Source organism: Seriola dumerili, unplaced genomic scaffold (genome assembly GCF_002260705.1).
Source record: "Seriola dumerili isolate Sdu_G_001 unplaced genomic scaffold, Sdu_1.0 BDQW01000052.1, whole genome shotgun sequence".
In the NCBI taxonomy this organism is placed as follows: Eukaryota; Metazoa; Chordata; class Actinopteri; order Carangiformes; family Carangidae; genus Seriola; species Seriola dumerili.
The window spans coordinates 6,268,877-6,283,407 of record NW_019174307.1 but is presented as its reverse complement, the minus strand read 5'-3'; the positions used below and the strand labels follow the sequence as shown (position 1 = coordinate 6,283,407).

The following is a 14,531-nucleotide window of genomic DNA, read 5'->3' as shown; positions in this document are numbered from 1 at the left end:
TCTCTCAGCACCAAGCTATTTAAGATACTGTGGGCAGCTCCTGGTGCTGAAATTGAGTCTCAAAAATACATGTACAGTAGCACTTGCTCCTTCATTACAAGATACAGAATCTCATTAACTCCTAACTGGATTTCTAAAAAAAGGTAAGTTCACAGATGAATAACAAAAAGCACTTTAATTTAGAACATACCTATAACTAATATAATTTTATTTCCAAACTGTTGTTATACCAAAAGAGAATTAGAACAAAACTATATCTTTAGTTTTCTCTGCTCCCCCTTTACTTTTCATGGTTATCAGTGAGACATTATAGCTTTTATTGGGAGGTTCTGTGGCTCATCATGGCATAGCTAATGAGACCTAAATAATTCATCACACAGATAATATCGAGTTAAAGTCCACATCTGTCAGACCTTCAGGTCTAAGTTTATTGCAGCAGCTATAACCTGGGGATCTGTACACATACAAGGACCGCACTGAGGCCTGAATTCAAACAAACCTTTCTGCTATGAGTTTGACAGTGGTAACACAAATCTCAATGCTCTATTCTAGTGTTTGGCTGAGAAGAGGTGTGTATCATTTGTGTGAGAAAACATGATTACTGTTTTGTAAAGGAATATCAATAGCTTCTCTGACAACCTTTTATGCCCCCCCCCCCCTTGACTTCTGTCAGGTTTCAGACAGAGGAAGAGAAAGGTGTTGTGGGAGTCCAGCAGTTCTCCAGAGACCTGTCCTCACCTGGTAGAGTCCGTCCCCTGTGAGGATCCCACCTGCTACTTGTGGCAGGTCCAACAAGAGGGAAGTTGCATTCCCAATAAGGGCTCCTGTGGTCCTGGAACTGCGGTGCAGAATGTGACCTGTGTCAGCTCTGAAGGTATTGTTTTGTTTCTCATTTATCTTTTGTCCAATCACTTAACACAAAGACACTTTTTCTCGGTCATTCAATTTGGCCTTCTCCCAGCTAAAGCCTACTTGAGCGTATATTTTGACAATTTCTGAAATATGCTTACTTGTCCAGAGTTAGAAGAGAAGATCGATACCACTTTATCTAATTTTTACACTTTAATTCATTTATGGATTAAACAAATCATATAATGTGCTTTAGAGGTTCTGGCAGCCAGATTTTGTTACTATTTGTAAGGATCAAGTCTACCTCTGGTGGTGCTAATCATAGACTGCAACTGTCTAACTGTCTGTTAAATTCATTAAGGCTATAGTAGAGCTACCAGTGCTGTGGTCTGGCCACAATAACATTATCAATAGCATTGTGATGCATGAACTATCAGGTATAATGTGATCCATTGTACTCAGCCATATCATTATGTTGGGTGATAGGAACATCAACGTTAACAGAGCATGTATTATTCATGAGGGACCATCAAGTTTATGGGCACAGAAAACACTGACCTGATTAAAAGTCAGAATCACAGCTTCCTACCAAGCATTAATTGCTCATTTCCATAGATTATAAATCTAATTGCAACCTTTTTTGCCTGTGTTTTATTATGCTGTCACAATGGATCATGTGTATGTTTATCAGGAGGGCAGAAAAGGGCGTAAATATATTAGCCAATGGGGGAGTCTAATGAGTTTTGACAGGACAACTGAGCTTTGGCGGGTTTGAGGAAAAAGTCTTATGAAATTATCTGCGGCGGATTTATTGTTAGTGAATGTCGACAAGTTGTTCACTGTTACTTCCTTAATTGGCTTATCGGATTTACCAGTCAAGCATGTTTGGTTATTTTCATACATAGTCACAACAGTGTCAAGGCCAAGTTGCTAAGTGATGCAAACTATTGTAAGGATCTCTGTGTTTTCTTTCTTTGTACTACTGACTACAAGCCTCACTTAGCATGCCAGTATGATTCACAGTCTCACAGCTCATACTGTATGTATGAAAAGCAGTTTAAGGCATGGTAGGAGAATTGTTTCCATTTTAAATCTGAAAAGTTTCAGATCATCATTACTGTCTTTTAAAATCTAATTCAATAAGGTCTACTAAATCTTGCTTGTCAAATCTACACAAAGAAAATGCGAATGCTTGTCCCTTCCTTTGGATACAACCCATAGGACTGTAGTGGCAGGTGTGCCATACCTTTGTCATAATGGTAACAATAATTAATAGGTGGTTAAGGTTTTGGACCTTCTTGGTCATGGTTATAATAATATACACGTGGATAATCAGTCTCACACAAGAAACAAACACCCATCCATCCACCCCAATTTCCTAAAGCAGACTTAATCACTCTTTATACAACGTCCTCCTTCACTCCAGTCACAATTACTACATCCGCTAGGGGTCGCCTAACGATGAAACATAATTACGGGTCTTACTAAACTGCTTGCACAGATTCGTCATATCATGTGATAAAGACATTTTGCTAGCGAGATGATGCATTTTCCGTTTTTCTATTAGATTTTTTGTGAATGGTTCTGATAAAATATAACTATTGAAAAGATGTTTGGCAGGGTGATGATCCTTGTGACAAGGATTTGAGACTGCTGTCAGTCTAAATTTACTTTGTTCCAAATAAAACCAAATAAAATGCACCATCTACATGCTCATTACACTTGATTAAACCCACATCAAGTAATGTTGCTAAACCAAGCACTGCTATTTTTGAATGGCAGACAGATAATTGGATTGACAGAATAAGTCTGTTGCTAGGTTTATTATTTTTTGTGCAAACATCTCAGTGACCCCTTTTCATCATGGTTTTGTTCCAGACAGAATATACCTCTTGTTAGTTTTCTGTTATGCTTGACATATAAATTTTGTAGACCTTGGAGAAAGCAACCGCTAATTGCCCGTCTGTCTGCACATTTAGTCTCAACACATTCAATTTCTCCTTCCCTGCTGTTACACAAGTAAAGATGATGGACACTTTGTCTGTGCAATAGTGAAATGTTGGAAGAAAGGCAGGAAGATATGCTTCTCTCCCGGGAAAAATAAAGTTTAAGCTTTTGCCAGTCACGAAAGACTCTGGACTAATTGTATTTCAAGTCTGTCAAGGTCAGGGTTTTATTCAAAGTCCCCACCGTTCAACTCCCAAAAGATTCCCAATATCAAACACAGAACATGAAGAATACATAATAAACTTTAGGTTATTTACATAACCCCAGTTCTTTGAGTAATATGAGTGAGATGTCTCACTATGGGAGCACGCCTCACTGCGACCCTCAGAAGCACTTATCTCATTACGCCTATCCTGATTGGCCGGTGAACGTGTCCGTCCAACAGATGGTTAGACATCTCATACATATTACTCAAAGAACTGGGGTTATGTAAATAACCTAAAATTCAAGTAATAATGGAAGTAATTTTCCAGTAATAATCCATTTGATGTCTCACTATGGGATGTGCTAGCTCCCGTATTGCCAGACAAGCTTATCTAGTGTTCAACCAACCCCCAGGAGAGAGAGTCACTCTGTTCCAGTTTGGACTCCAAGACTGCGCGCACCACGCACAGGGCTGAGACGTCCAGCACATAAAAGCAGACAAAGATGAGAGAGGAGGACTCAGCCTCTAGTCGACTATCCGTTGTACGGTTATGATATTACAAGGTGGGTGGTGGGATTACACTACACAGCACACGGTGCTTCTCTCAGCCGCAGACACCAGAGTATTAACCACAGGTGATCAGTTTAAAGGTGAGCATTAATTCCGATCTACCTGTCACGTATTTTTTAATGAAGCGGCCCATAATGATCGCTGGCCAATCAATCGGGGCATCCCTATATTTAAGTGCATATTTTTGGGGGACATCAGAAATATTTTTGAGTCCAGGGCTGAGAAAGGATGTTTTAAGGAACATTGCTAACACTGTGCTACATAGAGGACATACACAGAGAAATACAAAACCTTTATAATGAGCCTTTTAAGTAAGTAATGAGTAATGAGTAAGTGGCTAACGTAAGGCTACTTGTGTATTTGAAATGATAAGCCATGTTTGAGTTCGACGAATGACAGGACAATATTTGCATGTCGCCTTCTTGAGGGAATCTTTTACCCTCTTTAAATGATCCCCCCCCCCCCTTTAAATTTCCTGCCCAATATGTGCAATTACTGTAACAGACTGTGTTTACCATCTGTTTCCATATTTGAGCTAGCATTTCCCTGAAGAGTTGCCATAAGGATGTTGTTCTTGAAGTCCCGCTCGTGCTAGTAAAGATAACTAAGTTGTTGTTGCTGTTCATTGTAATATGTCTATTTCCTGTTTATTATTTTATTACTAAATATGCCCAGTCATGTGAACCCAAGATGCATTATTATCTAATAACCTCAGGGACCAGCTGCATAAACAATGTCTGTTCGTGAGTGACTTTTGCCACTTCGTGTGGAGTTTTTTTTTTCCACCTGCCAGCAGCCAACCAACCAAAACTCTACTTATGTTTGGTCAAGTATTGGGGGGCAGCCCTGCTCATCACTGTATGGGGCTACATCTGTGTCTGTTAAGACTTTCAAATAATATTTTACGGTACTTTACAAATCTGTGGAGAGAGCAATGGGGGTGTGAGTTGTTGTGGCAGGAATGTTTATGCTGACTGTGGAGAGTACCTCCAGACGCACATTTCTTGGTTTCAATCATTTTCACTGTTTCGAGAAGTGCAGAAAATATATGACAGGAGGAGACAGGTAGAGAGGAGAGGGCGAGAGATGTAGGAGTGACATATCTGCAGAGATGAAAGAAATGTTTACAATAATCTGCTATGTTGTCATAAACAGGACACATCTGTGATATTTGTGGATGCACATATCATTTTTTCAATAGTGGCAGCTTGTCTTGTAATCATAAAAATACATTAGCTGACTGAGCTGACTTGATTTTAAGGAGCTCTTTGGGTTCATAGATCTAGATTTCATAGTTATTTATGGATAACAGATTACCTAGATAAGAAGTGGAGAAGATGCACACAAAGTGAAAGACAGGCCTTGTCTACAATCTAGCTCCTCCTGGCTTACCCTGTGTCATTGTTCGTAGGAAGACATATTTTATTAGAAGGAACTCACTAAGTCAGTCAGTCAGTGCCTATTGCCCTGGTCTAGTTGTACAGTGTCCCCATTCCATTCCATTCTAACCTCTGAAGTATTTAGCTTCACTGTGTAAGAATGGCTGAATCGTGTCCAAACTCACCCTTTTATAACCTGGCTTTTTAAAAAAAAAAAAAAAAAAAAAAAAAACACATTATTTTTATTGCGTTATTGTTTGTTGTCCATTGTCTTTTTTCACTTTTGTTTTGATTAGATAACATCTTATATATCTAATGAGATGGGGTACACATAATGTACATTGAGTGATGCCGTCCCAATAGATAATTTCAGAGAAGAAGTTCTAAACGGTGAATCCTGGCCAAGCTGTTGGTGAAAGAAGAATTGTTGAGTTTTATTTTTTGTGTTCAAACCTCTAGATAGTTGCCTTGTTGTCGATTATCTTTTACAGTACATATAAGTACCCAGCTCTCATTGTTTGCTGATGGCTGAAGCTTGTGGAAAGGTCAGCGATTACCAGGCTTTTCCTGGCTGACAAGTTTGCTCACCATCCATTAGGTGTTGCTCCATTGTGAGCATGCTTTTATGTTCTGAACATAAGAATTGACAACATTTTTCTTGAATTATTCAGTTTGTCAATGTATTGAGGCACTTAGAGCAAAGATTTACAAATGCTCCCAGTGTGCAGCTGCTTTGAATGAAGACATTGAAAAGAATTGCAGAAAAACAAACCTTGAGCCATGAAGATAATTGTCATTGATGTTAATATATTACACTTAGCCTGAATAAGGGAAGTAGGTGTGTGAACTGGCAGGTACCATTTAAAGATTGTGAACTTCAATGAAGTGACAGGCGCCCCAGAGCTATGCAATGTTTTCTCCACTTTACTTCCTGATTGAGTAAGCATTTGTTTTCCAATTTCTCACCATATAACTACTCTGCATTTCAAGCCTGAAAATTCATGAAGTAGTCTGAGGAATGTCTACGCCTGTAAAGAGTCAGAGACAGCAGTTTTTCAGCAAAGTTTATCTGATAGGGATTTAAATTATTATCAATGGCTGCTGAAGCAGTAAGAAAACATCCTCTAACACCTACACGCCAGCTTTATTGCTTAGCGAATGCATGGGGTAATTCCTAAACCCACTCAGGTGTGGATGAAATGGAATAGACTAGCGCAGGGGTGTTTAAGGACATTTTGGGGCTCAGCCAGGAGGATCATGTAGAGGGATCTACCCAAAAACTTTACTGAAGAAAATGCATCAGTCTGGTGCAACACACAGTCTGGATATACTCATGTTTATCTCTCGCATCCGTTTCCTGCCATCTGCTGGTCCACTTCAGCTTCTATAGATAACAGATACAGTCCTCAAAGAGTACAGAACAGACATGTGTATGTGATATGTGCTCATTATTCTAAATCAGAAATTTGTCAGAAAATTCAGAGATATCAGACTGCACTATTACACATAATTTCATCTAAGAAGTTTGAAGTTAAATAAAACATTGATGACTGTCTTTGTAAAGCTTTCAGCGAAGTCCCATTATTATTGATATAATAGTGTTAGTCTTTATGGTATAAGACTTTTTGACAGCTCTGGCATGATTGTAAGGTTGTCGAGGTGTGATTTAGCAATTCCTTTAGCACGTGATTATAACAACTAAATAGCAACTGAATTTGAGGTTTTCTGGCCCTTGTTTAACTGTCTGTGTGGGGAATAGTTTTTTATTCCATTAAAATTGTGAAGTACAATTAAATTTCTTTCTTACTCTACAAGATATTGTCAATGCTTCCCTCACAAGTTTAAAAAGTAAATATAATAAACACTGTTTAGACCTTTAAATGTTTAAGAGAAGAAGAAACTGTAATTGTGTAAAGCTGTATTTACTATTTGCTAGGTTCTGAGTATCAAATATATATGTGGGGTTTTTTTTTGTTTGCTTTTTAGCTTGACTGGGTTATGACTCACCTAAGGCAGGTGTTTTGATGACAGCAGAGAGTTAGGTTGTTATATCCAATTAAGGCAACCTTTAAATTAATCAAATCTTAAAATGTGTTGTCTGCAACATCATCTTATTCACGTTAGTGTCTGCATTGCAGTTTTGAGCTGGATTAAGGTAAATCTACAGTTGTTGCAAACTGAGTGAAACATTTTATGGCATCTTACACAGGGAGACTAATGGGCATTTGATATATTTCATAATGATATTACTGGGCTGTAAACTACACCAAAATATAAACAATGGGCTGAGTTAGCTTAACCCACTAGCTTTTTGCCCCAGGCTTAGTGCAGTTGTTTTGACAGCTCCTACTCACCGCACAGTGACCGTACACACCTTTGTAGTCAGTCCCATCTCCCAAACTACAGTACCTCCCAACCACAGCACAATCTGATTCAAACATATGGGTTGCAGCTGTGACTGACAGCTGACATGGCGGATCTGACCCCTTATAGATGCATATTGGCTAACCTCTCCAAACTTCGGATGGTCTGACATTTTTGAGCCTGACAATAACCCAGCAGTATGGTTACCATCAGCCTGAGCTCTCTCTGCATGACTGGTCAGCAATATTCAGGTTTTGATGAACTCAGGAAAACAGCTCTAAACTAAGCTGTGTGACTGTCACCAATAATGAAATTCTGAAGTAAGGAAGTTCTAAAGATATTATTCTATTCGTGATTGTAAGAGTTTAATGTTCACAGTGATTTTGTCCAATTTGCTTTTTTTTTTTTTCTTGCCAGCTTTGTCTTAAAAGCTGCCGAGTGGAGAGTGGACATGATTATTTACTTTTAAGCAAAGACTTCAGTTTTTTTCTATATCTGCCTGAATAATAGCAATGAAGAAGGTTAATTGGTGGGTGGGCGAGCAGAATAGAAATCATGTTGAAATTGCATGCAGGAGGCAGTGATATTATATCTGAGTAAGAGCCCCAACTACAGATCCCTATATTAATAATGCAAAAGGACCCCTAGGGCAGCCATCTATTTGCAGTCCCCCCCCCCCCGCCCGCCCCCGCCCCCAACACACACACACACACACACACATACACACACACACTCACACTCACACACACACACACACACACACACATACACACATGTAGTCTCACGCATACACTTGCACGCATACATGAGATGTGGCTTTGGATTCCTATAATTTATCTTTAGGCAATGTTTCCGGGCATAGCTTTCAGAATCTTTTGTTAGTTTTGTTTGCTAATATATTCATTAGTCCTGTGTGATTTTCAAGCAGAACAACTGTTGAATAATTAGATTTCGCAGTTTGTGAAAAGGAATAGCAAATACTTTGACTGTTGACAGTAATACATCTAAACAAATATTTAAATACACCTCGAGCAGTAGAGAGCCTGTTATGTTTTGCATGACATCCCATACTCTTCTGTACATCTGTTTGATGTAAACTGATGTAATTGTATATGTGTCGAAATAGCCACACATATATTTTTGCCTTAATAGGGATAAACTGAACATAGGGCCTGTTTGTGTTCTGAGCCTTGATGACATCAGTTTACGCACTATATTGTGTCAAAATATAGTGCCAACACCATGTGTCTTATACAGGTGTTGCTGACTATCATCATCTTACCGTTATCTTTACCTGTAAATTCAATGATGGTTCAACTTCCACACTACATAATACTTTGTAGAGAAAACTGATTTTGGCTGGATTCTGTCCTGCTTCTGCCAATGGATTCATCTCAAACTGTAAAACCTTATAACAGTGTGTAGGAAGTAATGATTGACCATGTAAGGAAACCAAAATATGTTCCCACTGGATGAAAGAGAACTCTGATGTATAACCTTTAAATAACCAATCATTGTTTTGTATGTGTGAATTATGAATTGATAACAACAGAATGGAAAACTAATACAGTATTTTTGAATTACATTGATTTGACAGTTTCGCTTTGTAATGCTGTAAACAAAAGGAAATGCTACCTTGACAAAGTGCATTGTTGTTGTCAAACTGTATATATTCTTTCACATTTTTGTGAAAGTACAGATAAAACATATGACTGTCATCATATCCTCTATCTAAAATCTATAGGTTTGGTTTCTCTATTGGACAAACTGGAGTTCTCCTGTCATTCCTGTAAAAGTAATACAGGCTCCTGTTTCTCATTTAAAGTTTTTTGTCTTTCTGTATGTCATTGTCATTGTTTCACATTCCAAAAGCAAAAAGGGTCTCTTATCTCCACAACATTTACACAGGAACTGTATAGATAGTACAGATACAGTGTCAGTGTCCAGCCCTCTGAATGTAGGTGAGAAAGGTTGATTCACAGCGTCTATGGCACAAAATCTGTTTCATTTTATGCTCACTTTGTAATTACCTGGGTGGGAGCCATGGTGAGCCAAAATAATGAATTCCCACACAGCTTAAAGTCTCACTGTCAGTTCAAAATGGTTATGTAAAGTATCAGCACAATTCCTATTCAAGTGCTGCAGCCTCCAGATCTCTGCTAAGTTAGGTGCACTTAGAGATATATAATTGTAAAAATGATTCCTGGTCCCCCAGAGGCATTTCTTTTAGTTTTATTCATTATTTTACAGTACTTTTCAATACTAACTCATCATAAAATCCCTACACTTGTGCCATATTACAGACATTGTCAATGCTGAGAATGAAGAAGTATCACTTAGACCAGTTTTGAGTTTTGTTCAACTTCAGCTGCAGAACTCTCCATATCAGTCCATCTACATCTCCACTAATGACAGTAATAATGCATTCCATACAGTAGCCTGTAGGATTTCACCATTACTTCAAGCAGACGCCAACGTCTCCGGCTGTATACACGCTGTTGCTTTGATGATTGGGAATCTCTGATGCTTTGAATTCATGGGCGAAAGACTTTCAGACTCCCCAAGGGAGTCTTTCACATCTATCGAATGACACAATACCTAGGTTTGCACTCCTCACTGCCCTCCTCTGCATCAAGGGTATTCACTTGGAGAAGAAAAAAAAAGACAAATTGGTAACAAATCTGCCCTGGGGTTGTTATTGTTAAGCCATATTCCATGATGTAGTGACTGAGTTCAGCCAAGTTAATGATATTGCTATGTGAGCGTATATCTGAAAACAATGCTTCGGCGGCTGCTGGCATTGTTTTGACATCAGGATGGCATCCCTGTCTCTGAAATTGATCTCTCTCTCTTAGACAGAGACCTTGCACTTGCTACCTCTGTGCAGGGTTCAACCAAAAATACAAGAAATACAAGAGAATTTTTTGCCAAGGGTATAATTCAGTCATTAACATTCATGTGAGGATGTTTTCTATAATTTTAGTGTGTAATCACACAATAGAAGAGTCATTATCATGTGCAGCAAAAAGAAAAGGCTGTGTCTGTCCTTTGCTGGTTCATTCCTAACGGAAGAGTTAACTGGGAGCGGTGATAAATATTTCATAACATGGCTTCAAGTTGAAGGCTGAAGGATAGCTTTTAAAACTAGCTCAGAATACCAATGGAAAGGCCTGATAATTTTCTTTAAATAAAATGATATTTGTGTTTGACAGAATTTTTCTAACACTTAGGAAGGATGCCTACTTACATTTGATCTGGATCTTTTATTGAAGAGGAAATCCGTTTCCCCCTAAGGATCAAAAAAACTTTCCATTTGGCAAACTTTGCCAATATAGGATTGTATGAATTTTTAAGTTATTAAATTAATTAAAAAGAAAAAAATCATCAAAAGATGCATCTTCAACTTGCTACTATTAACAACCATGTGCTCATCTTATACTCCTATATTACCATGTGTTTATGTTCTAGTTGTGTTCAATAAAGTATCTATCTATCTATCTATCTATCTAGATTTAGCCTGATTGCATGTTTATCTTGCGATAAGAAGATCCGCTCATGATCTTTTCCCATGTCTCAGCTGCACACCTTTTCAGGTACACATTCCCCTCTACTCTTGAAAGAACATGCAGACTTTACAGACAATGGTAAACAACAGAAACTAGACAACTGAGACAAGTCGGGCATGTCAGAGTAGCTGACCACATACTGTAGTTCCAGTTGTTGCACTCCATGTGAACTGCATTTACACTTCACTACTTTCGGTGTGATCAGAATGAAAACCTGCTCACCTCTGCAGGTCATTTGTGCATCAGTGTGTCTTCGTTATATTTGATATATGCATTTTCAATGTGGATGAGAGAGAGAACTGACTGTAATCATGTAATCCGTCATCTGAGATGTATGACTGTGCTGCTTGTTACTAATAGGGTCATACTTCCTTTATGCTTCTCATTTACATGTGTCACTTCATGCATGTCCTTTATCTGGATTTGGATTTTAATCCAGTCCCAATGTGTGTTGGTTCAAAAATACATGAAGTGCAACAGTTTTTAGGGTCTCGATTCTAAAGATCAGTTTGAACCCTTAAGACTTATGTCTCCTTTTCAATTTTATTATCTCAAATTGCCTTCCTCAGGGGAAGATGTGCCCATCGCTCACTGTGCAGACGACCCCCCACCCACAGAAGTGGTCTGCGAGGTTGCCTGTCCTGCAGACTGTGTGGTTGGCTCTTGGTCCTCCTGGTCCCCCTGCTCACACAGCTGTGCCACTAAGACCTCTGAGGGCAGACAGAGCCGCACTCGCACTGTGTTAGCTATCCCAGGCAAAGGTAATGCAACATTCTCTCTGACTTCTTTGGCTTTTCACCCTATGTTAATGAATATTTCTTGTTGCTGTGTTTATTGCTTTGCTTCTTTTGTGCAGAACTTCACAGATATCAGTTTTGAGTCTAACAAAGAGTCATTACTGTGGTGATTTTATTTTGATTTGTAATTCTGTTGATGAAGCATGGCTGAATAGGCTAAAAGGCTAAATACTAATAATTACAGGACAAAATTATAAAAACAAAAACTTAGATATAAAGGTAGACAAGGTGTTCAGAAGGACAGAAATGAAATAAACTAGTGTGGTTATATAGTAATGTATGCACCAGATTTTGACAAGGAAAATCAATGAAAAAGAAAATATTTCTGGTTCTGTGGCAGTGATTTGGATGCTTTTTCTTTATCTGTCAATCGTTAGTCCTGCAATGTTGTTGCACAGCAATGCTAGATCGGCAGAGTACTCTTTTAAATTTCAGGATATTTACAAAAACCGCCTTAGTACAATAAATAAGAAAACATGTTGCACTATAATGTTTTCCAAGGTGCAAGCAGGACATATAATATTGATATTGTCACTGGAAATCCAAACTAAAAAAGCAATTGTAGACTAACTAATAAATGAACGTAGCAAATAAAAAATGAAGATTGCTGGAGCCAAAGGATTTATCAGTGTGCTTTCATAGACACTGGGGCTTCACTTTGGCTGTTATTTCTCTAAACTTAAGTCTCATTTAAGACATTTTTCATCTGAAACATTTGAGGTTTTAGTTGACCATCCATTATTGAGGGCTCTTTCTCTGGCCAGTGTTTTTCTTCGTATTCCAAGTGTAGTGTTTTTAAGTCAGACAGCAGGGCCTTGGCAGCCAACTTCTACCCATTAATCCCTGTAACCAAATGCATATCTGCAATAACAGCTGATGAAAGAATCTCATAGCTTAAGCCAGGTTCCACACTAGGTTGTTTATTTCCATGTTGCTGGTCTATCTGCTTGCTGGCAGAGGTGTGTGTGTGTGTGTGTGTGTGTGTGTGTGTGTGTGTGTGTGTGTGTGTGTGTGTGTGTGTGTGTGTGTGTGTGTCACTGTATTTATGTTTATATGCCTGCATGTTTGTAACAGTATGGAAAGGGTGGGGAATACAAAACAGACTGGAAGGTGTTTATTTGATTGTGGTTCATCCATGCCCTTATGAGTCACAGTGCACTTTGAAGCACTTAACCACTCTCCAGATGACAACTTTGCTCCTGCTTCAATTGAACTATTCCTTGTTTTGCTTCCATTTAGATTGGACAGTCCCTGCACAATACACTTTAAGGATATTGCTCCCTACACACCACTCTCAAAAGCATGGATGCATATGGATGGTGTATATGTATGCTTCACTATGTTTACTAGCATAGGTTTATGTTTATATTTGTGTGAACCAAGGAAATGTTAGGCTTTAAGAGTGGCCCCTCCACCGCTCTGTTGCCTTTGACGGACGCCCTAAGGTCAGCTAGAGCTGGGGCTCAGTTCTTATCTTACTGGACCTATCAGCAGCCTTTGATACAAGTAACAACCGTATCCTGCTGTCTGTACTCTCAAACGTGGGCATCTTGGGTAAAGCGCTTTCTTGGTTTGAACCCAATCTCACTGGGTGCTCCTTCAGTGTGTCATGGCAAGGACAAACGTCCTTATCTGATCCCTTGCCCACAGGGGTGCCCCAAGGATCGGTACTGGAACACCTTCTCTTTGCAATATACACCACCTCCTTGGGTCTAATTATCCACTTGCACTGCTTCTCATATCACTGCTATGCTGATAACACCCAACTATACCACTCTTAGTCATCTCAGTCAATCAGTCTCCTCTCCATAGCAATATCTTCATCTCTTACCCCAACCAAGGTAGTGAGAAACCTGGGTGTGATGTTTGATGACCAGCTATCCTTCTCTGACTATGTTGCATCCGTTTCTCGGATGTACTGCTTTGCACTATACAACATAAGAAAAACCAGGCCTTACTTGACTAAGTACGCCACCCAGCTCTTGGTCCAGGCCATGGTTATCTCTTGCCTCGACTACTGCAATGCTCCTCTGGCGGGCCTCCCCTTGCGCACAGTGAAACCCGTACAGATGATCCTGAATGCGGCTGCCCGTCTGGTCTGCAATCAGCCTAAATGCACACGTCAATCCACTGCTCATCGAACTTCCATGATTATTCATGGCCGACATAATCAAATTCAAGTCACCAATGCTTGCCTTCAAAGTGATTTCTGGATCTGCACATATGTACTTGTCCAGACGGTTCTCGTTTGTGGTTCCCTGATGGTGGAACAAGTTGCCGAGTGCTATCATTGCAGGGGCGTCCTTATATCTTATCTTATAACTTATATCTTCGAAGAGCACCTCCTCTCCTAACACCTCAAATACACTTAGAAACGTGTAAATGTAAATTTACCTGTAAAATCAAAAATGACACAAAATGGATATAACAAAATAATATAATATATATATATTTATATATATATATAAAATTACCAAACATATAATGACACAATATAAAATTTATGAAAGTTATGATTTTCTATTGTGATCTAGTTTCTTTTTGGTCACATTTTTGACATTAATATACACTAAATGCAAGCAAATCGAATACTTAAATTAGTAATGTTAGTTACATTACTAATTTAAGTACAGCAAATATAGAGCATAAAGTCATGTCCAAACAAAACAAAAAAAGTGTACTATGATTTTTGCTATTTTTCCTGTTGTAGCACAGTTTAGGTTAGTAGAAGCTTTCATAGATTTCGTGCTTTCAGTGGCACTCTGTCGTTGAGGTTCAATATGGAACTGTAAAGTCTGTGTCCACATAGGGACTATATAAATGACAACCAGAGCACAGGGAGCAGGGACTGGAC

General features: G+C 38.8%; 1 protein-coding gene across 1 annotated transcript in view; it reads left to right on the top strand.

The window, feature by feature from the left end:
• The window catches only part of thsd7b (thrombospondin type 1 domain containing 7B), a 123,734-nt gene that overhangs the window by 52,547 nt on the left and 56,656 nt on the right, over nt 1–14,531 (top strand). Inside the window, exons 9-10 of the mRNA XM_022741319.1 lie at nt 674–874; nt 11,450–11,641. Coding sequence (XP_022597040.1) covers nt 674–874; nt 11,450–11,641 — 393 coding nt within the window. The remainder of the gene's footprint in view (nt 1–673; nt 875–11,449; nt 11,642–14,531) is intronic.